The following is a 23,479-nucleotide window of genomic DNA, read 5'->3' on the forward strand; positions in this document are numbered from 1 at the left end:
CGGAGTTAATCCCTGGGGGAAAAAACGCACACGAGCGCATAAAAATACATGAAAGCGCGCACACGCTGTTTGAGGAAAGACATTTAGAAATGCGGCCGACGGATCAGAGTCGGAGCAGCGTGGCGTAAGAACGGGGATAAACAGAAAAAAAAACACACGATGTTTTTTTCAATGAAATTGACAATCCCACGCTGCTGTGCTGTCGGCGGAGTTGAGCTTCAGAGCAGAGTGAAGGCATTTTAGAGTTTGTTCGGCGAGGAAGTTTGGAGAAGTGCAAAAAAAAAAAAAAAAAGAAAAAAAATAGAAAACAGAGGTGAAAAGTTGAATGGAAACAGGCTTCACTAAAACTGAGACTGCGTCGTGAATGTTTTCAGGCCTATTTGTCTTTAGCAAGGGTCTTTCTTTGGACACACAACGCAGTTTGATGTAGTTGCTCGAAACACGACGAGAAATGAGCCGACAGCAGACAATCCGAGCTGTTTGAAAACATTATTTGATTTTCATTTTAAAATGCAAAAATTAAAGTTGAACTTTAAACTCGGTCTGTTTTCATTTTCAGTTTTTTCAGGATAAAAAATAAAATCGTTAGAAGACAGAAACAGAAAAACACCCTTTTTTTTCGTATTTTTGCAACCGGGAGTTGCTGTTTTCAAAGTAAAAGCACGTATGAGGACGGCGCTGCGGCACATGGCAAAAGCGCCAAAATATCCAAAATATATGACTTCTATCCATGGTTTCCCTAGCCAGCCCAGGCTAAAATGTCTTTGTAACCTTACTCTGACATGACTTTTGACATAAGACAACACTTGTCGTCTGCGGAAATGTCTGCACGCATGTGTTAGCTAGTAGCTAACTATTCGCTAATTATACGTAGTTATTTTTGGTTTTTACCTGAAATATGCTGCTTAGTTTCTCTAGTCATGTTGTCTGAGACTCTTATCGTTTCGAACAACTGATCCATGTCCATCAACTTCTGTCGCACAGCGCCATCCTCCTGCTTTTACTTTGAAAACAGCAACTTCCGGGCGCACAATATGAAAAAAATGGGCACTTTTTTGTTTCCGTCTCCTCACAATTTTATTTTTTGCTTTTATAAACTTAGAAAATTAAAAGGGAGGTTTTAAAGTTTTGTTTATCCATTCAGGATCACGAGAAAAAAAAATGCCTCGAATTTAAATTAGAATTTTGGAATTTTAAAATGAAAATCAAATAACCACTCATTTTTTGTTTTTTAACATCCTTTTCTGAACGGAAAATCCAATTACCGACATATTTGCGGACCCCCCTCCTCTCAGATGTTCCTGAGGTAGAAAAGTAAAGTCAGGGTACGATGCCGCTCTGCACCCAATCGCTTTGACCTTCTGCAGGAGCCTCGTAAAAACCACACGATAAAAGCGACGCCGCTTTGAGGACAATCAGCCGTGATGATTGTTCAGTGAATCATTGTGGCCGTATAAGTTAAGTTGATTAAGCATTTGTATAAAGACCCATCAAGGGACGGGCGGCGCAAACTAGACCAGGCTGTAAATTCTCTGCTGTGCCGCGTCGTGCCGAGAGCCGTGTTTGAAAGGAGTCGGGGTATAAATTGAGATATTTACTAATACATAACACGCTATCCAGAAAGTTCAACATGTGAGCATGCGGTCTCCTGGTTATTATGTCTTATAAGATAGATCAAAGCTGTGGTTCTAGTGGCCAGTCGAGTGCTGTGAGGTGTTTCCACGCTAAATAAGTCAAAATGTGAGAAGCTGCTCAGTTTCCAGGCTCATCATATTTCTGCTGGAGCAGGTGGTCACTTCACCTACGGGCGGCTAAAACAAGACGACGCTCACAATTTTTTACAAATTTCTATCCCTGGGAGGAAGCTGAAAGACTTTAGGAGGATTTTAGGTTTTTATTTTTTTAATAAGGTAGACGGACACACTAATGGACAGAGAGGTCAGACGACTGTCCCTTATTTTTCCCTTCCCATCCCACCACATGTGTGTGTGTGTGTGCGCTGTCAACCGTGGGTCCGGGAGGGAGGATTAAGTGATGGTGGTCCTATTAGGTCATCTGATGCATTGTGTATTGTCGCTGCTGCCCCAGGGTGGGGGTTGTGTGTGTGTGTGGGTGGGTGGGTGGGTGGGTGTTTGTGGCTGCGTGGGTTAGTGTACTGACCTGGATCCTTTTTACAGACATTAAGAGCTACAGCCGACATTATGAGGTCAGGCTGAGAACACTTTGAAGATTGTTGTTGTTTTATGTGTACTTGGGTTTTTTTTTTTTTTTTTTTTTCCTTGCATGATCTTCAAATGGCTGCTAACCTCACAGCGGATGGAAAGAAACAAGGGCTTCGCAATTAATCGCTAATTTAAAATAAAATAATCGACTGAAATGTTGGTTCAAAAAATGGTTTAGTGTTTTTATAGTTCAAAATTTGTTCTTCCTTCTAGTATTTATTTGTTTGAAAGGGTTCTTGTTTGAAAATATAATGTGGCTTATTACATGCTTATTTTAAAGGACACTCTGTATAATAGCAAACCAATGTACACCAATCAGCCACAACATTATGACCACTGAGAGGAAAAGCAAATAACATTTAAACCATCTTGTGACAAAACAATGTTTTGCTGGGAAACGTTTGGACCTGGCATTCATTCATGTGGAACCCCCACCCCATAGCAATGACACTCCTCGATCCCCATCAGGATGCAGCCTAACACAGACACACACACATAAAAACACTTTAGGAACAACTGAAAACATGAAGAACTGCACAAGGTGTTGACCTGGCCTCCAAATTCACTAGATCCCAAACTAGTCAGGTATCAGTGGGATGATCCACAGAGGCCCCTCCCCTCAACCCTTAACACCCAAAGGCTATGGACAAGACGCCCTCAGAAGGTCCATGTCCATTCTCTATTTTGGAGGCACAAGGGAGACCTATGCAATATTAGGAAGGTGGTCATAATGTTTCGCCTGATCGGTGAATTTAGGTTCTTCTTACTCATTGACCCAAATGCAATAAGCTAATATCAGATCTCTCTAATTCTATTTTAGGACACATGTACTAGACTCTTGTGTAGTTTTGCTGATAATATTTTCTATCTTCATAAAGCTTAAAAATTCCCCTTTGCATTAGAGTTCAGAAACTATTCAAAACAAAGGAATGGCTCCTCTTGTCATTACTCAGACGTGTATTTCTTCACGACTGAAGACAGACCTAAAAACGGTTTGAATTAATCACCAAATCAACAGATTGGACGCTAAGAATCATGGGAGCTCCCTCAAGCTGTGGCACTGTCGGATTTGGTCTTCACGTGGAAAACTCGAGGGAGAAAGAATAATGCCTAGCTCATCCTTTAAAGGCAACATTTATCACTGACACTGAGTCACTGTGTTCCTGTCAAATGTTGTTGCATAAGGCTGGATGGAGGCATTTAAATTTTTTTATTTATTTTTTTTTTTATTGGCAAAGACATGTATAACAAAATACTGAAGCAGATGAAGAGAGGGAGGAGGAGATTATGTTGATCTTGTTGATATTTAGCATTAGAAGTGGATTATTGTTTGATAGATGTGTTGCATTATGTTGAGTTCTGCGCATATGTTTTTGAGTTGGATTATTTGGATTATCATAATACATAATAATGTTCTCACGGCGTCGTATGAAGCAGAGGCTTTAGGAGGCTGAGAGCAGATGCTCTCTGTCTTTTCTGTTGACTTTCCGTGAACGACGGGCTCTAAACTGCACCCTGCCTGGAACATCGCTGGTGAATTATATCAGAAACAGACGAAATCAGGGAGTTCGGTCAATTCTCCGAAGTCATCAGGAGCAGAAATGAGTCTGACTACACATAATATGCGGTGACATTGGCGCTGAAGCATTGGATGGCAACGGTCAAATTGCATTTCTAAAAAACATTTCCCAATGAGAGCGTGACGCCAAGGATAACCAGAAATAGACAGAAAAGAAGGCGCAAGTCCCACAGACAATTGATTATTGCTCTGTATATTTATACAATTTTTTTTTCTCTGGTGTGAATGTAGCCTGGAGTAGGAGTTGTGAGTGTGCAGAGAGTTCACTGGTTCAGGTGATGACAATAGAATAACATAAATGAGAAGCTGAAAAATAGTTTCTGCTCAGCTGGCCCCGCTCTAGACGAAGGTTCAGGCCAGGGATAAATGCTGTCAACTTCCACTTGATGCTCAGCCACAGCCTTTTTACCCACGGTTATATCTGCACACTCATTAATTTGTCTTCAATTCATTTCTTCTGACTTCAAGTCTGGAGTCAGCTACAGAAACATCTGCTCTCAAATGTTCAGATAATACATACTGTAAGCTGTAGAGGCAGATTCATTACAACCACATTAATAAAGAATTTACCTCAGTAATCCAGCCCCTAAGCCAAATAATCTTGTTAAACAAAACGTTTGGCTATATTTGCCTGTAATTGACAGTTACCATGACATTTTGTGCCTTTTTTCTTCTTTACAAAGAATATTTAGAGGCTTGATATTTACCTGATCTTTAGCGCAGGGATGATTAAACCCTCCCGCTTGAACCTGGATTCTTTTGTCAAGCTCACTGCTTCCCTCTGATGTGAGGGCGACGTTGTAAAGGCTTCTTCGGAGAAAACAAACATTTCCTCCGGCTGTCAGATGGCACACTTTCCTACATCATTGGTTTGGCTGGCTAATAGTCAGCGCAACAGAGCTGCATTCAGTTGGTATGCACAAACGTTGGATATTTACAGGTTCTTGGAAATTGTCTGGTGTTGTTTTGCTCTTGTTTAAACAGAAGGTTTGAGTGGTTTAGTATTGTCACTTTATCTTAGCTCTGATTAATATTATTATTAAACACAATAAGATGTTACAATCCCTTGAGCCAAGATCCAAGGCAAAACACATTAAGAAGCCCAGTCCAACTGAAAAACTGACCAGCAGGCTAGCAGTCAGCTACCAGCTAGCAACCAACAAGGAGACACCAGCTAACTAGCCTAGCCAACAGCAGTAAGGCATTATCTTAGCCCTACTACTAAAACAACTCAGCTAGCCTTGCCTTTAGCATGCTCCCCAGCTAGCGTGTTTCCTCCCTAGCCACAGCCACTCACTTGTCTGCTCTGCTGCTAGGACATGTTGTTTGCTGCCGCCCTCTGATCTCTCCCAAGAAACTCAGTCAGAAGCTCAGGTACAGATGTTTTTCAGTCATTCAGTTCCTTAAGCTACCCTGTCTGACTTCTCTAAATCAAAGTTTTTTTTTTCCAAAGGACAATGTGAATGATCTATTCACAGAAATGGAATATAGTATTCAAGATTATGTTTTCATTGGTGTATGAATATTAATTATAGTTTTGTCATTGACCGACTTTCTGACTTTCTCCCTTGTGCTTCCAAATCAGTTGTGAATTATCAGAGAATGGATGTAGGCCTTCTGAAGATGTCCTGTAGTTGCTGCTTTGCATGACTGCTGCCATCAATGAGTGTCATTGCTGTGGGGTGGGGGTTTCTGGTCTGGTAAAGGTGGATGGTACATGTCTAAGTAACGTCCACACTAATGCCAGGTCCATAAGTTTCCCAGCAGGATATTGCATCATGACGTGATGATCAATGTTATTTACTTCTCCTGTCAGTGGTCATAATGTTGTGGCTAAAACACTGCCTCTAGAGGAGACCTTTTGTTTTACATAGAAGCAGCAGCTGGAATTTATTAGCAGGTTTTTAAAGTAGCCGCAGTGAAAGCTAGAAACTCTTTGTTTGTGCACAGAAAGGAAATTAAATGATATTGGCAGGTACCTTGGCAGAATTGGTCAGGGTCTATCCAGTCGCACAAAAGCAACCAGGAGCTCACAGAGCTTTTTGTAGTTTAGTGAGGGATGTTTCAGAGGTTACACTGCGAGAGACATTGTTTGCTCATCCTTGCTGTCCATCAAACATGAACTCTGCAAGACCACCGTAAAAAAACAAACAAACAAAAAAAAAAAATAGAAAATTGTAAAACAATGACAAAAATACTGTGGTGATCTTCTACATCAGATCTGTATGTGTGTTTGAATCGTGTCACTCATATTGTTTTCTTGTCATTTACTCCTCAGGCGCTACAGAGGAGCCAGAAGTCATCCCTGACCCCGCTAAGCAGACGGACCGGGTGGTGAAAATCGCCGGGATCAGCGCCGGCGTCCTGGTTTTCATCCTCCTGGTGCTGGTGGCCATCTTATTGGTGAAGAAGAGGTGAGTGGCACCCAGCAACCCGACCACACGCCCTAAATCAATCAGCTCCGATGACGAGTTTAACGAAGAGGGCAAACATTAACACGACTGACACTGAGCGCACACGCCGACTCGCATGCAGACGCAGGAACACACAGACGCATACGCGCTCCGTTGTTTGTTGGTCCAGTACTTGCTGTAGTATAACACCATCTTCCATCCATCCACCATAAACGTTGATCTCCCTTCAGAACCAGCCTGATCGCTCCCTGACGTGTGAGAATAAGACGCTTCCAAAATTAGAAAGTCCTTCCTCACTTGGAACAAAATGCTCACGGGGGACGCTATTATTCATTTATTTTTCTTGTACATCACAGCTGTTGAATCACACCACACACTGTAACCGTTGAGTCAAGTGAGAACAAGAGGGAGACAGGGAGAACAGGGAAACAAACTTAACTAACAAGTGAAATGAGAAAATGCCACTGTGTGTGAGTCAGAAAATGACATTTTTTTTCGAAACATGAAAGGAGTTAACTAGCATTTCTGCACTGAACTGTCAAAGGAAGAGAATGAATAACTCAGAGACAGATTTAAACTCTTACTTCTACTACAGAATAGCACTGAGAGGGATCTAAGACGACGCTGGTGTCCCTGAAACCTTTTAGCTCGTGTTGTGTTATTTTGGTGCAGAGCTCCACCATGTGGCAGTTAAACACAACTACAACACAACACTTCTCAGTGTTTTGCAACATATCAAGGCAGAAATGAGCATTGAATATAGTAGTTTAAGACTAGTGTTGACCTGGCCTCCAAATTCACTAGATCCCAAACCGATCAAGTATCCGATCAAGTACCCTCAACCCCACAGGACTCCCACAGAAAGTTCATGTCCACTCATCTGATGAGCTGTTTTGAAGGCACAAGGAAGACCTACACAATATTAGGAAGGTGGTCATAATGTTACGCCTGACCAGTCAACAGTCACCACTTTAGCTCGTGGTTTCATCAAAAACTGCATCTTCCCAGAGGCTCCAGAGGATCTCAGTTACCAACTAATCATGATCTCACTCTGCAAATCAAAAACAATTACAGACATTAAATTAAAGCAGTAATGAACTCTCGTCACCGGAGAACTTTGCTCCGGCAGTCTCTGACCCCCGTGCGCTTCTGCTCATTTGCGTAATTAATTTGTGTGGGCCTGCATTCATGCTGCAGCTTTAGTGTGAAAGCGTAATTGTAAATGATAACCTGGGATTATGGCGAACGGTAGATGTTCTGTATTTAAAACCAGCGTGAGCTCAGTGGCCTGGTTTCTATAACAAGCTGAGCATTATCTGTCCCTTGAACGTCGTTTTGGATTTAATGTGTTTTATTGTCGCTGGAGCCTGCATTTGAACCACAAGTTTTACAAATAAATGTAAATTGCACACTTTGGTCGTGACCAGGTCAAGATTTTTGACTTATGACAACAAATGTTCACATCGTGGTTAGAAATACAGACGTTGACCATGAAAACAGACGTTAATCTGGCTATTTTTTTATTTATTTTTTTGACAGATTTGTGATATAACTTTGTGATTTATGTGGGGGGGGTTGCTTTTTAGATTTTTCTCTTCCATAAAGGTTTCTGGGGAGATCAATCTTCATTGTCATTAAACCACTCTGAACAATACTGCATCTTTAAAATGGTGGGACATGATGACATTGCAATGACATCATGCTTGCTTTACAGGAAGCGAGCGGCCTGGTGTTACAAATGGGATAGCTTTAACGTATTCATAGTGGAGTGGAGAGAAGGTCACTGGCCGATTGGAGCTAACTCTCTAATCACGGGCTGTCACGGTCACAGTTAAAAAGCAACGTAGCTTTAAAGTTAGTGCATGAATATTTATAAAATCCAGGAGTAAAGAAGAGAAACTCTGCATGTTGATAGGTTCATACTGATAGTTCCTTGTTGTTATTTGACAGCTTGTTTCGTAGCATTTACTTAGCATTAAACGTGGGTTTTTAATTTAACTTTTTATTTTTATTTTTAAAACAATTAGGGCCCATAGGCGTTAAGGGAACCCCCTCCCTCTCCTTGCATGACCCTCAAGTTTTAGCGATCGAAAGGGTGTTTTCTTCTGTTTCTGTTGTTACTGGTTGAGACAGGACAGTATTGTCCTAATTTGCATTATTCCCTTGTGTCTCATTCTTTGCTTTCTGATTGGCTCACAACCCCAGGAGGACCTACTATTCATACTCTTATTACCTGTAAGTAAACAACCAATCAACAATCAGCTCACCCAGCTGCTGTTACCTTATTGGGCGAATTATTATTATTATTCTTACTATTCTTAGTGGATAGTTGTTGTTATTTTTAAAGATGCAGTATACTTTTTTCAAGACGAAACACATTCTCAGCTCTGACCAACCAGCCAAAGCCATCCTCATTGACGCCTTTCCAGGGTGGGGGTCAGTTCACTCTCATGTCAGCCAGTTCAGGCTTTTTAATCAAATCCATGTTTTTTTTTTCTTCCCCAATCATTTGTACCTTCTGAAAACAGAGAATCGTGACGGTTTCTGATCTAAAAAAAATCATAAGAAACAAACGAAATAACATAACGTTGGCATTCATTCAATTTCAAGGACTGAACTGATAGTGAATTGACCTCAGCCCCGGTGTCCTCCACATGCTCCAAAGATGCTCTGAAGCTTCCTTACGAAAGGGCCAAAAAGCTCGACCAGATCAAAGCAGGCCAAAGTGGGACGACATGGGCCCCCAAGCGTGTTATTTGAAAAAAGAATGCTGCACTTGTGACTTGTAGCTCTTTGTGTGCATGTAGTCATGTTATCATCCATCCGCCCATCAAGTCACAGGTACCATGGTAAAAGCTCTCGCTGCTCGTCCCTCTCCTGTCCTGTCAGTGGACCTAAACCGGCTCCTCTTTTGGGACGCGTGGCCTCTTGAGTGCATCTAGTTTTCGTGATGGTTTTTCTCTTCTGGTGTGGGTGCTTCCTTCTCTACTGAAACCAAAAATGGATCCTGAACCAGTCATTTGCACCAACTTTAGAAAGACACTCAAACTTTTCAGTGAAATATTGACGCATTTGTTTTTTTTTTTTGGTTGATTAGATATTTTTTATATATATTTTTTTCTTTTTCCTGCAAATTTAAATTTCTTTAAATCCACATTAACATGAATCCGACTCATTTTAGTAAAGGGGATAAGGGATAGCTTAATATTAAATGCAAAATGATATATTTATAAATAGCACTAGGCCGAGTTTAATGCAGAACACATATAGTAGGTAGGGGGTCCATCAGTTTGGGGATCCTTGGTCTGAAAAACGTTGAATACCCCTGAACTACATGTAATTAAGATACTAATTAACATTAAGGAAGGACAGATACAGCTACTCATGTAGCTTAAAGGCTCCATAAAACAGAATCGGGACATGGGATTGGTTTAATAATGACATGAACACATTAAAAATGAGATCGATCGATAGATTTGTTGTTATATAATCGTAACTTACTTAAAATAAGATCCATTCTAGGTCCGGTTTGAGCTTCACTTCTCTTTTTCGCATCCTCCTCCTCTTCCTCCTCCTCTCCTCCCTCACATACAACATAACCAGTCCAAACAGCATATGGCGGCTTATATAATATATGTGTATATACGTATCTCTGTCCTGGTTTTCTGTTTCCTGTCGGATAGCCAGTAACTCAACACACAAACAGCTACGCCTGGTCAACAGTTAAATCTATGTGTCTGCTGAGTGTGAGTGTGGTCGTAGGGGGTGGAGTTGGTGTGTTTTTGGGGGTCCGGAGGTAAAAGAAACAACAAACGGCATGCTTTCTGTCTGTTTACTGGGAAGAAGTCAGAGCTGTACAGTACATCAGTTTGGCAACGGGCACAAATTCCCCTGTGTATGAATTCCTCAGTATAAAAGGAGCAGTGGTCATCGCTCATATCATTTTTTTAACTTCATGTCGGAGCTCAAATTACACCGAAGGTGGGTAATTAATCTCTCTGTTGCCCTAACTAATGTACATATATGGCTCTGGGTACATAATGTTCCTGCATGCTCTGTCATGCTCGACATTTTAAGTCCTCTGAAGAGATTTTCCCTGCAGTTTAACGGACCAAGAGAGAGATTGTTAACTCCTGAAAACCAGGCACCAGTCTCATGACGGAGAGGGTTTTCTTCTCTGAGCCGGTGCTTGCTCTTAAAAAGCAACGACGCTTCAGTTCGTCTTTAACTCGGGGCTGAGATTAACAATCAGGTGTCTCTCAACGTGGGTCTGTCCCTCAAAAGTTGTGTCCTGCTTTCCCGCATCACTGAACTATGAATGACCTCAAGTCCTGCTACTCGTATGATGATAACTGTGGGTAAATAGTTTCTGCCTGCGCTTCTGTAGACGATAAGTCGTTCTCCTACTATGATGGGATCTCTGCTGTCGGATGAAAACCAAATATTCTGAATTCGTTCTTTTTTTGGTTTGTCTTTTTAATTTTATCTAGAAAAATTATCTAAAAAATGAAGTTTAGAGTCTTTCATCTGACAGCTCTTCTACTCTCCCTTTGCCCCTATAGCTGGACCTGTTAAATATTGCAAAATACAAACAGCCTCTCCTCTAAAGTCCTGGCTTGTTTCTTTCCTCCTCTTCTCCCTACCTCTATTCTCTTCTCCTCCTCTCTCTTCCTTGTCAGCTGTAAACCTCTGCATCTTGAGTCAGCAGCCAGCAGCTCCAGCCAAAGCTAAACCAAACTACACATTTGAGACGGCTGAGGTCTGCAGGCTGGCTGAGAGTCGACGTGTTCGTCTGCACTGACCGTGTCTCTCTCTGCTTCCGACAGGAAACTGGCTAAAAAGCGCAAAGACGCCATCGGGACGACGCGGCAGGAAATGACGCACATGGTGAACGCGATGGACCGCAGCTACGCCGACCAGAGCACCCTGCACGGAGAGGATCCCATGGCCGTGACATTCATGGACTCGCACAACTACAACAACAGATGTAAGTTCGTAACCTCAGTTGTCACCGTAGGGAAGAGAGAACTTGGCGTCTTTTATATTCTGTGTCTCTCTGTTGCAACTTAACTTCTGTCTACTTGATTAAGACTTCTGTAATTGCAAGCCTGCATGGTTATTTGTACTAACATCTCGGCTACAAATCACTAGCTGCAACCTATTATGGCTATAAATGAATCTTATAGTGAATGAAAAGGGTGAAAATTTTTTTAATCTTATTTATTTACTTAATATATATTAATTTAATGAAGCGTGCTGTCATTGCCAGGAAAATGACCCGAATAATGGATCCAAATCATTTGCTGATTAACGTCCTCTCGATCGCGTCTTAAATCAGTTTGAATATTTGAACCCAGTGACATACGAGAGAGAGAAGAAGAAGAAGAAGCTGCTGATTCAGAAAACTTTTTTTTTAAACGAAACTTTCGAACGTTTAAATAATTGTCCTCATCTGTCTCTGAGTAAATCTGACATGTGGAGAACGTTCCTCACCCTGTTTCCTCCTGCAGTGCCCAACGACCCTCTGGTTCCTACCGCTGTGTTAGGTGAGACACATTTATCATCATAAACACCCTGTAGTGGTCACCCACCACCACCACCTCCACCACCATCATCATCATCATGGCGTAGCCCACCGCGCTCGTAGCCCCGGCCTGCACGTCCCCGCGCGTCAATATTTTTGTCCCCAGTTTTGTGTAAAAATGTCCTTAACTGTTGGTCAAAGGCTCCATTACCGACCGTAATGTCCTGCGCTTTGACTGCTGACATTTATTTTTGGGAGGATGGATGGTTTTGGCTCGTTTGAAGTTTCCGTCCCGCCGCACCAGTAGCCTCAATTAGAATTCCCGCGAGAAAAAAAAAATAATAATAAATATGAAAGTCAATTTGTAGAAGTGTAATGAATTTTCCAAAACCGTGAGTTGATCTTTCACATATTCATGTCTGGTTCCGAAAAACTCCAGCAGCCAAACACTTCATCTGTCACCCTGTGTTTTCCCGAGCTTCAGTCACTCCCGAATTCCAGCGTCTCCTACTGAGAGTTATTGATATTCACAGTAATTACCATCATTCCGCCTCGGACGGCTCATTATTTCCACGGTTTTGCCTTGTTTTAAGGCATGCCACTTTGTGTCCCCATAAATGACATGACGGAAAGGAAAGCTTTAGGAGGAGGAAGACAGTTTGTCACATTGCCCTTGCAAAACGACTGCAGATTAAATCTCTTACAACGCCGGGGCCATTTACTACCTACACCCCCCTGTCTTTTGCACAAGTTTTCCTCCGCGGTGGGAAAATGACTACCGTGTCATTACCTACTCCAGACTTGTGTTGTTGCCGACGCTCTCAAAGTTGCACCCTTTGCCAAGCTGGATGCTTCTCCGGCTCCACTGCCGTGCGTTTATCTTTAGTCGTGAGAGTGCAGCACGACGTGGAGCTCTAACACGCCCTGAAGGCCTCCGCAAACCACAGCACCACCAAACTGTGCTAATTAACTGTTCCACAGTCTCTAATTTGGAGTGAAGGCTGCAGTTACAACCTGTCTTTGACAATCACTTCACAGAGGAGGAAGAAGTAGCAAATTAAGAGCCGCGTCGGGTCAGGTTTGTTGTTAATTGGCTTGACGAGGGACTTTAACAATCAGTTATGAGCTAACATGTCCTCAGAGCTGAGGGAAGCATCAGTCGGATGAAATAAACAGTGTCAGTTAATAAACAGCGCTGAAGATGAAATCAGTCGGTTGTGCTGCGGCCCTCCGGCTGCTCCATTATACGACCTGTCATTCTGTACGTTATTACTGTCAGCTCGTATTTATCCTACAAGACAGAAATGTTCACCTTGAAGTTCCGCAGCAGTTTGACCTGGTTACCTTCCAACAAGATTATTTCAAAGACGCCATAATCACAACAGCGGACTGTTACGACTGAGTCATTGTTTTGTGATCCTCTACCATTTATCATCTCTCTCAACCATCCCACATAAAAACCTGTTATGCAAATCGTTAGTTTGTGTTTAGATCGTAGACTGTATAAATATGGACGGCGGAACAGCTCCTCCGGTGACTGGCTGCAGTACAGGTCGTAAACTCCACCTTCTCCATGTTAGTGGATGGGACTTGGGTGGAAATAAAAACTAAAATACTCATTAAATATTTTTAAAGGTTGGTTTCTGTCATTTTGGGTAGTTAAGTTCAAGTGTCATTTGTTTTGCACAAGTTTCGTTTTAGTTAGTTATTTGAGGATGTGACATATAAAGGCGACTACCAGTTGCCATGCCAACCCTAAAGTGGAGGTTTCTACAAGTTGTCCATATTTATATACAGTCTATGGTTTAGAGTCTAGCTAACTAATTAACTAACAAATACACTTATGCAGTCTGACTAAACCACTTTGCTCTTTTCTTCTTCTGCTGCTTTAACCAATAGTTCCAATCACAGGTGAGTATTTACTCAGCAAACAAACTGACAAGGGTTTGATTTGGTGAAAATTAGTTTCCATCTTATAGTAACAACAGACCGTAAGAAGCACACATTACAAGAATGTTTAGGGTTCACACATTACGTTAATAATCCTACCTTAGACTCAACTCTCAGTTTATCCTTTATTATCCAGAGCTGATTAGAATAAAATGGGACTAATATCTTCTATTTTAGACACTTTTAAGGGGGTGAAACAAAAAAAATTAATATAATTTGTACATTTTTAGATTCAGAAACACCTGCAATTTTTAATATTTTGCTATATAGTGTTTTTTTTTCTTCCCTTTTTTCATCTACAAATCCCAATGTGATTTTTATTGCTGCCACATGCAGAGTGACATAAAAAGCTGTTGTAAACATTGCACATACCCGACAAACTGTTTAGTCCCAACTAAAGTAAATAAAAATCAATCAACAGCACCATCTAGTGGACTGAAAAGGCAATTCATCCACTTATTAAAAGACACTTGATCTCGATATTGTCTCACCAGACATTGCAATAGAATTCATTTTACCGACCCACTCCTAGTAAACAATTAATTAACCTCACCTTATGTTCTTTCCTCCTACAGATGAGAACCACAGTGGCTCTGCAGCAGAGAACAGCAGGCTTCTGGACGTTCCTCGGTACCACTGCGAGGGAACCGAGTCTCCTTATCAGACGGGGCAGCTCCACCCGGCCATCAGAGTGGCCGATCTCCTGCAGCACATCAACCTGATGAAAACGTCTGACAGCTACGGCTTCAAGGAGGAATATGAAGTAAGATTGTTAAAATCAGTGCTTTAGTCCCTGAGACTGGTCGTATTATAGTAAGAGTGGTGGTGACACAGTCTGTGTCTGGGATACATTTGCACATGAATGTATTATAATAAAAATCAATGTCTATTTGAAGTTTTGGCTTTACATTAAAATGAAGTAAAAGCCACAAACCTTTTTCATGGTCCTCTTGTTCCGCTGTCCAATAAGAGTCTAAATGCTCATATACCAGTAGAATAAAACTAATCTAACTGCAAAACAAAAATTCAAGTAGTTCCCATCTGCCCAGGGGATGTTGTAAAGTAATGTTTGTTTTTGAGAATCCATGACGTGTAATTTTCTTTCCTCCTTTTTTTCTCTGCTGTTGGTGATACAGAGCTTCTTCGAGGGCCAGTCGGCCTCCTGGGACGTGGCCAAGAAAGAGCAGAACCGCACCAAGAACCGCTACGGGAACATCATAGCATGTAAGCAGGAAGTAAAAAAAAACTAACCGCTTCACAGGAGGAAGAAAAAACTGAAACAAGGAAGTAAACTGGGAGAGAAATATGTGCAATCGACGGAATTAAAACCAAGGCAGAACCAAAGGAAACTGGAGGATTGTATTTTTGGGAGACTCTACTAGAGGATGCTTCACAGTCCTTTAGCAAAAAAAGTGAAAAATACAGTCAACTTCCACAGGATAAGATGTTACAATCCCTTGTGCCAAAACCCCAGACAAAACACATCACATCAGAAGTCCAGTCCAACTGAAAACCGACCAGCAGGCTAACAGTCAGCTGCCAGCTAGCAACAAACAAGAAGACACCAGCTAACTAGCCTAGCCAATCGTTGGGGTTTCCAAGTGGGCACCTCCCTTCACCGATGTTTCCTTAAGTAGCGATACCACCAATTACCTTTCGGATCCGATACCGAGTAAAATTCAGGCTGATATCGGCGATACTGATCCGACACAGATGTAAATACACCCTGATGTGTCTGATAAACCTAAAGAAAAAGTATTTCAGATCATAGCTTCATAAAGAACACAAGACATCAGAGTCATTTATTAATTTATTTTAAACACACATTAAGTATACTGGGGTAGCAGCCTCATGTTGGAGCTAATACAGCGAAAAACAAACAAACATAGGTTTCAAAACCTCACAATCATGCAAAATATGTGACAATACTGTGTAAAAGACACACAAAGAAATAAGTAAGATATGATTGTTCAACTATTAAGAGCTACTATAAAATGAAAACTTGCATCTCGTCTTCTGTCCTCATCATAAATGCCTCATGTTCTGTGTTGTGGTTTAACCTGAGGTGTTTCACAAGGTTTGTTGCGTTGCCACAACTCAATAGTTTAGTTACTTTCCATCGTGTTCCTACATTACCTCAAATGACGGAAGTATCAAAAGTATCGACATTTTGATTTGAGAATCGGTTTTAGAGCATAAAGACCTGGTATCAGAAGTATCGATATTTCAGTAAGTTAGTCCCACTACATCTCAAGAAGGTTTAACAGTGAGTTAAGTCACTTTTTCTTTTTTTTTTACTATGTGAGTGTTATTTGATCAAATAATTCATTTTACAAGAAAATACTGGTGTCATGTCATATCTCACATCACATCACTGAGTAAGCCGGTCTTCCTTCGGCCGGTGTGTGTCTGTTCCTGTCGCTCTCTCCCACACCCTTCTCCACTGTGTCTGTCTCTTCAGACGACCATTCAAGGGTTATTCTCCAGCCCATCGAAGACGACCCCTCCTCCGACTACATCAACGCCAACTACATCGATGTAAGTGGAAACGCATCGAATGCTACTATTGGCTCCCAACGAAACCAACGAAACCACACTCCCTCGCTCGTATGTCAGGCCTCTATACCTTTATTGCGTCTACCAGTCATCCATCGTGTGCCATCGTGTGCGTCCAGCCACCCCCCAAAAAACGCATCACACATCCATCCATGCATACATGAATACAGCACATGTGTGTTTTTCTCCAGTGTCAGTCCACCAGAAAGAAATCCATATAATAAAATGTGACTTTGGCAAAAAAACTCACCATAAAACCACAATTTAAGCCTTTTTTATTTCTTTTTAATGACGTAAAAAGAGCCAAGTGCTAGTATCAGACTTGACAGACAGAGATAAATGTTTCACAAAACTGCTCCTGGAAGCCACTGAGAAGAACCTTGCACCTATCCATCTTCCATCTGCTCCACCCATTTATTGAGCTGTTTACATGAGATTTATTTTCTGTCTTTTATCTATCGTTTGTCCGTTCACCTGTTACTCCATAACACCATCCGTCTCCACCTTTGTGCATGTCAATCACTGCTTTTTTTTTAATGCTAATAATCTTATAGCATGCTCTGGTGCTATCATTGTAGTTTTCTCTCACTAAATCTATTACGTTGCACGCTGTCACTCACGTTAAGCCGAGATTAGAGTGAATAGAGCGGACACTCCTTAATTGGCTCGTACGGTTCGGACTCAGACGACGGTGACGGCTCTAAGACAACAACACAACTTTGTTTTATGAGGAAGTGTCTTTTCTATTCAGCCTAATTTTCCGTTTCAGATCATGTTTTTTTTTTGTTTTTTTTTTCCTGCATGTCCTGTTCAAACACTCATTGTGTCAATGCAACTTTTTCTTTTCCCTGATTGACACTCACTGACATTGTTGTGCTTTCTTTCTTTCTTTCTTTCTTTCTTCCACTCGTTCTTTCTGCCTGTGGCTTGGGCTGTAGATTTGGCTGTACAGGGATGTAAGTATCACTGTGGATTCTTCCATTCACGCCCCCCCACCACCACCACCACCACCACCCCCCAAGCACTTTTTCCACCTGTGCATTCGTTCATTACTCCCATTAAACCGCGATCCACTTTTTAGTTGCTGGGGGGCTCAGCTGCATGAAAGATTTTGCCCTCCTGCCCCCACTCCTCCTCGCATCTCACCGCGTGCTGTACTCTTGTTTACACATAGTCCCTGTTTTTATGTCAAGAAGCCGTAATCAGCGGTTGTCATCGCACGAGATACGAACAGCGACGGTTGTGACCACAATTAAAGTCACACACCAGTGCTAAGAGTAAAGTTTTCTTAAATTGTGCGATGAGATGGCCGGCCATCCAAACTTTAGGGTGTAGGATGTGCAGCGCGACTCGATGTGTCACCTAAAAATGACTTTCATTATATTGTCAAAATAAAGCAGTAGTAGCAGTTTAGACGGTTATAATTTTCCTCTGTGGATGTCTTCCAACCGTGATAAGAGGTTTTTAGCGCTCTGCAAAAAAAATAAAAATAAATATGCACATATTTTTAAGTCATACTGAGTGAGTCTGTTGTTGTGTTTTCAGGGATACCAGAGGCCAAGTCACTACATTGCTACTCAGGGTAAGATATCACAACACAAGTAAATGCATTCTGCACAAGAGACTGATTAATACTTTGTGTAATGTCAATTAAATGCTGTCTGTGTGTTTAGGTCCCGTGCACGAGACTGTGTATGACTTCTGGAGGATGGTGTGGCAGGAACAGTCGGCCTGCATTGTCATGGTAACCAATCTGGTGGAGGTCGGAAGGGTAGGTTGCTCTTTTTGTCTCGCTCTGTTGTGTTTTCTTTTAATCCAAACCTTGAAATTAAATTTCTAGAATTCAGCATGTGACCATATATTTACAAGTGATCTGAAGATGGAAAGCTGTGAAGCTAGGAAACAGGTTTTGTTTGATAGGCCTGACGATAGACAGTATAAATACGGACGGCAGAACAGCTCCTCTAAAGTGAAGCTAAAGCAAGTAGAGCTCCCCCTGGTGTCTGGCTGCAGTATAGGTCATAAGTCCCACCTCCTCCACATTAGAGTAATGGTGAACGTTAAATTTGTTTTAAAATCTTGGATGAATAATATTTTATGATCTGGACTTTATAAGAATTTTCACAGAAAAAAAAACAACAAAAAACATTTTCTTTCTTTCTTTTTTTTTTTAACTGAAATACAGAAAAAAAACTACATCCAAAATGGGTTAACAGCATCTGACATTGCCAAATTAAGTAAATTAAATAATATGAAGAGAAAGAGGCTATATGAGGATATACACAAAAAACAGTAGTCAAGTGCTTCTAACTCATGATACTGACAAGGATATGGTAAAAAAAAAAAAAAAAACAAGACAAGCATTTTCATTCCTTCTTTCCTTTTTACAGTGCATTTTACTTCATGCTCTTTTTCTATTTTTTCTTCTTTTAGACAACTGAAATTACTTGGTCACAGTAGCTTAGCACATAAAAGAAACATTCTTAAAAACACAAGTAAAAATAAAATACAATTTGATTAAACTAAAATAAAAAGTACAATAACAAAAAGCTTTATGAACTAATGTACAAAAGTAGTACATATTACTACATACCAAATTTTTAAACTATTTATTGAATTCAGCATTCGATAATATATTTGTAAGTGGCTTTACCGCTGTCTGTAGGTGGAAATATTATATTAGAATGTTATAATATATATTATTATATTATTTTTTACTGGCCAGTATATTTAATCACTAGTATCTATTCTACTGAGAATCTAAAATCTTGTTTTAATGTAAGATCTTCTTCATAAACATTTCTGTTCCCTATTTACCAGGTTAAGTGCTACAAGTATTGGCCAGACGATGCTGAGGTGTACGGAGACTTCAAGGTGACGTTTGTGGAGGTGGAACCTCTCGCTGAGTACGTGGTTCGCACGTTCACGCTGGAGAGGGTGAGTAGTTTTATTTCATCTAGCTTTAATTTAAAGAGCTGTGTCTAAAGAACGTTGTTGATCTTTACCCAGCGTGGTTTCAACGAGGTGCGGGAAGTCAAGCAGTTCCACTTCACAGGCTGGCCTGACCACGGTGTTCCGTATCACGCCACGGGACTACTTTCCTTCATCCGCAGAGTTAAAATCTCCAACCCACCCTCTGCTGGGCCGATTGTGGTCCACTGCAGGTACATGAACCTTCATATGGTCTGCCACAGATTTTGAAATGAGCATAGATAAACATAGATACATTTAAATCACGTCTCTCTGTCTCTGCAGCGCCGGAGCAGGACGCACAGGCTGTTTCATCGTCATCGACATCATGCTGGACATGGCGGAGAGAGAAGGCGTGGTGGACATCTACAACTGCGTGAAAGCTCTTCGCTCCAGGAGGATCAACATGGTACAGACTGAGGTGACTGCATTACCCATCCTCCATCTGCATCCTCATCTTAGAGCAGACATAGCAAACACTCACCCTCAGACTCAGCCATCGGCATGGTACGTACAGGCTGGGGTGACCTAATGTATCTGTCATCTATCTATCGATCATCCATGACACGAGAGTCACCGCACCGCTGTCAAAGCGTAAGACGCTAAATGTAAAAAATAAATCAACTGAGGCTTAGTCCATGGAGATATTAATAGTGTGGTTTAGGATTTAAAATGAGTTTAAATTTACAGCTTTCATACTTAAAATACGTCACAAAGATTCAGCGGGAAAATAGAACGGACCTTCAGCTCTAACCAAGTGGAGTTTATCTGACCGGTTAAACATCTGTTTGATAAGGAAAGACTGAAGCAAGTTTAGCACCGACACACGTACATATACAACAGTTAGAGAAGTGGTTTCATAGCTTCCATTAAATACCTGGGAGAATGTGAATTTTATGAAGAATCTAGCTTTAATGTACAAATAGAAGTCTTTATTTTTATCCTGAAAATAGCCACAAAAGTTTTACCTCTTCGTACAAATAAGCCCCATAACCATCATATGTAAAACTACGACATGAACATAACACAATGAAGAGGAGAATTTTAAGATTCAAAACTAAAACTAACAAAGAGCACGAAGACCCAGAGGAATTTAATGGAGAGATGAGAGTCTTCAGATGCCGAGGATCGAGACCCAGGAGGTGTAAGTGAACTTCCAAGTCATAATATGATAGAATCAAATTAGCCCACATGCTAGTGACTCAGACTTTAGCTCCATCCATTCAACTTCGCGCTCTAGTTTCCTGTAACAGCTTACGTCCTTCATCCTGTAACAAACTCACCGTCTTCACCGAACTGAAGCTGCCACAGAGTTTCAGGATCAGACGTGAAGACTCACCTCATCTCATCCATGCCTTCGCCTCCTTCACTCACGCTGTCTGTGCTCACCTTCACGTGGAATCGCTTCGTCTCTGACACCTTGTTTTATTTTTGGGCCAAGATCTATAACCGAGATTGATGCGTGTGTCTGAAAATATATGACAACCGCGTGTGTCTTGAATGATATCCCTCCAGGAGCAGTACATATTCATCCACGACGCCATCCTGGAGGCTTGTCTATGTGGAGAAACAGCCATACCGGTCTGCGAGTTCAAAGCGGCTTTTTACGAGCTGATCCGCATCGACTCCCAGACCAACTCGTCCCACCTGAAGGATGAGTTCCAGGTGAGGACGGATCACATCCCACTTCTGTCTTCTAACTTTTCTTACTACTCTTACTGTTAAGATTTAACTGTCAACTCTCTTCCTCCGTGTCCAGACGTTAAACTCAGTGACCCCCCAGCCTCAGCCGGAAGACTGCAGCATCGCGCTGTTGCCTAGAAACCAAGACAAGAACCGCTTCATGGACGGCCTTCCCCCCGACAGATGCCTACCGTTCCTCATCACGATAGACGGAGAGAGCAGCAACTACATCAACGCCGCTCTGATGGATGTAAGTCCACGACGCGTCGTGTCACATCCACACGCAGTGAGGTTGTGTTATTTTCAACACGTCGAGCGAGAGTAGTTTGGGACATTTGACACGGTATATGTGCTCTTTTTGGTGTAAGTTAATGAAAAATACAAAAAATATATATAGAGAGAGAGAGGGTAGGCACGTGACGTCACAGCCAGAGAAGTCTCCATGGTTACGGCCACTGAGTGGCAAAAAGTGACAGTTGTACATGGAGATTAGCAGCATTAGTTTGAATCATAGGCTTTAATAGTGTCTAAATTGTAAAATTTCTTTTTAAAAAAAAGGTGAAGAGCTGTTTTGCGATTGACTGAACCAACAGATTTGAAAAGCAGATATTTTTACAGATATCTGCCAAAGAAAAGAAGAGTAAATGGATCTCTGCAATACAAAGAAACAACTGGAATCTTAAGTTACGTTCTGGAGGGCTGTCAGATAAGTTTGTAGATGATGTTTTAGTGTACTTACAGCTGACAGAAACTTCAACAGTTCCCACAATAAATAACAATAAAATAATAAACGGAATATTTGTGATCACTCCTCGTCATCCTTTTAACGCTACAGTATCGTATGGCTAACGTTACTTCTCAGTAAAGCTCTTAGCACTAGCATCGTTTATTTAGCTACATTTATCATAACTGAAATGAACTAAAACTAACTCAAACTAACTGAAACTCAGGCTAATTTGCTTTTATAAGTCCACACTACTTCGAATGGATCATTGTCGAGTCCAGTTGTCCTTAATTTGATCTGATAATCAACATTATTCCCGGTCGAGTTGTATTTACCGCTACATTTCACCCTGTTTTTGCCACTCAGTGGGCGTGGCCTCAGGCGGCAGTGACATCAGTGCAAACCCTCTCTACTCTTGTCCCAAACTGCAGTCAGATATTTGTTGAAAATGATACAGACTTTTAAGAGGAAACTCAGAAGTGATGATCAAGAGAAACATATGCACATATTTTCTTTTGTACAGACAACACACACACACGCACACGCACACAGACTCCCCTCCCTGTTTGTGTGATGCTGTGTTTGTGGTTTTAGCAGCAGAAGGCTAGAGACAAATCCAGGTTCTGAAAAGACCGCTAGCTTCTCTGGCCACCACCCAAACATTGCTTTCATTGGCGACACACACTTGTTGTTGCCTCAACGTGTTGCCCCACGAGTCATGACTGGAAAAAACAAACAAACAAACAAAAAAAAAAACTGAGTACGATAGACATTTAAAGGTAAGACAGAGACACCTAGGAGGTGGTAAGGGGGGTGGGCTGTAGGTATGTATGTATAATATATGCATGGCTTTTCTCCAAAGCTGTTGGAGCAGGAAATACTGTAAAATTGATGGCATTCATTGGAGTTTTCCAGTTTAGTTACTTACCTTTGGCCTCTCTCTAACCTGTCAGCTGTCAGAAGAGTTCCAGGTAATGGGATTTTCACTTCAAATCTCCAATACTGGATTTGTTTCATGGCTTCAGTGTTGTTCTGCCACCAGGTTCATGTTTACCTAAAAGCCATTTTACACCCCGACACCCCCTTCCCAACTTTAGACCCCCACCCACCTCCTAACCCACCACCACCACCACCCCATGATTAGTGCCTCGGGCCTCCAAAGTCATTGTGTGTCGCTTATTTGGCTGCGCATTTCCATTCAGGGCGGCTCAGTTCCCGTTCAGTTCAGTCGGTTCTAGCGGGAACGTGAGCTGTGAACTAACTGAAGTGAACTGAGCTTGTGAAATGTCCCATGTTCTTGTGTGTATATTTGTACATGCATGCTCCAGAACCCTCAGAGTCAACAGGCCCTCTGCATGACCACCCCGACCCGACATCACCTCTTAAGTGTGCTTGCTCTGTCGTGTCCCACGAACCGTGCCTCTCTCTGCTCTCTGCTGTGTGTGCGTCTTAATGTTCTCCTTCGTACCGCGGACGTCTAATCAAAGCTGGATGTTTGCTTTGTGAGCGAGGTGGCTCCTCTGTGCAGCCCGATGATCATTTTTTTTGTTGTTTTTCTGTCGATCAGAGCTACAGACAGCCCGCCGCCTTCATCGTTACCCAGCATCCTCTGCCCAACACCGTCAAAGACTTCTGGCGTCTGGTTTACGACTACGGATGCACCAGTCTGGTGATGCTGAATGAGATCGACCTGGCTCAGGTACTTCACCTCTACCACACGACATTCAGCAAAAAAAAAAAAAAAAACATAGCACTGTAACTTCTAATGATTGTATTGTTTTAATCTTTGTGCACAGATTGATACGCACAATTTTCCCCAGTTTACCTTTAGGTGCACATTAATATTACCAGATCATT

The 23,479-nt window shown here is 41.6% G+C and overlaps 1 protein-coding gene across 20 annotated transcripts in view; it reads left to right on the top strand.

The window, feature by feature from the left end:
* The window catches only part of ptprk (protein tyrosine phosphatase receptor type K), a 112,676-nt gene that overhangs the window by 83,402 nt on the left and 5,795 nt on the right, over positions 1 to 23,479 (top strand). For 2 of the 20 annotated variants that reach the window (XM_047574461.1, XM_047574467.1), the window contains 18 exons: positions 6,080 to 6,215; positions 8,421 to 8,450; positions 11,042 to 11,202; positions 11,726 to 11,761; positions 13,639 to 13,650; positions 14,265 to 14,452; positions 14,814 to 14,913; positions 16,151 to 16,296; positions 17,184 to 17,201; positions 17,791 to 17,827; positions 17,919 to 18,016; positions 19,066 to 19,182; positions 19,255 to 19,409; positions 19,501 to 19,636; positions 20,731 to 20,880; positions 20,975 to 21,148; positions 22,576 to 22,593; positions 23,190 to 23,321. In XM_047574461.1, the coding sequence (XP_047430417.1) occupies positions 6,080 to 6,215; positions 8,421 to 8,450; positions 11,042 to 11,202; positions 11,726 to 11,761; positions 13,639 to 13,650; positions 14,265 to 14,452; positions 14,814 to 14,913; positions 16,151 to 16,296; positions 17,184 to 17,201; positions 17,791 to 17,827; positions 17,919 to 18,016; positions 19,066 to 19,182; positions 19,255 to 19,409; positions 19,501 to 19,636; positions 20,731 to 20,880; positions 20,975 to 21,148; positions 22,576 to 22,593; positions 23,190 to 23,321 (1,844 nt within the window). The remainder of the gene's footprint in view (positions 1 to 6,079; positions 6,216 to 8,420; positions 8,451 to 11,041; positions 11,203 to 11,725; positions 11,762 to 13,638; positions 13,651 to 14,264; positions 14,453 to 14,813; positions 14,914 to 16,150; positions 16,297 to 17,183; positions 17,202 to 17,790; positions 17,828 to 17,918; positions 18,017 to 19,065; positions 19,183 to 19,254; positions 19,410 to 19,500; positions 19,637 to 20,730; positions 20,881 to 20,974; positions 21,149 to 22,575; positions 22,594 to 23,189; positions 23,322 to 23,479) is intronic. The other 18 variants (XM_047574465.1, XM_047574472.1, XM_047574462.1 and 15 more) reach the window with 18 other exon arrangements.

Source organism: Mugil cephalus, chromosome 21 (assembly GCF_022458985.1).
Source record: "Mugil cephalus isolate CIBA_MC_2020 chromosome 21, CIBA_Mcephalus_1.1, whole genome shotgun sequence".
In the NCBI taxonomy this organism is placed as follows: domain Eukaryota; kingdom Metazoa; phylum Chordata; class Actinopteri; order Mugiliformes; family Mugilidae; genus Mugil; species Mugil cephalus.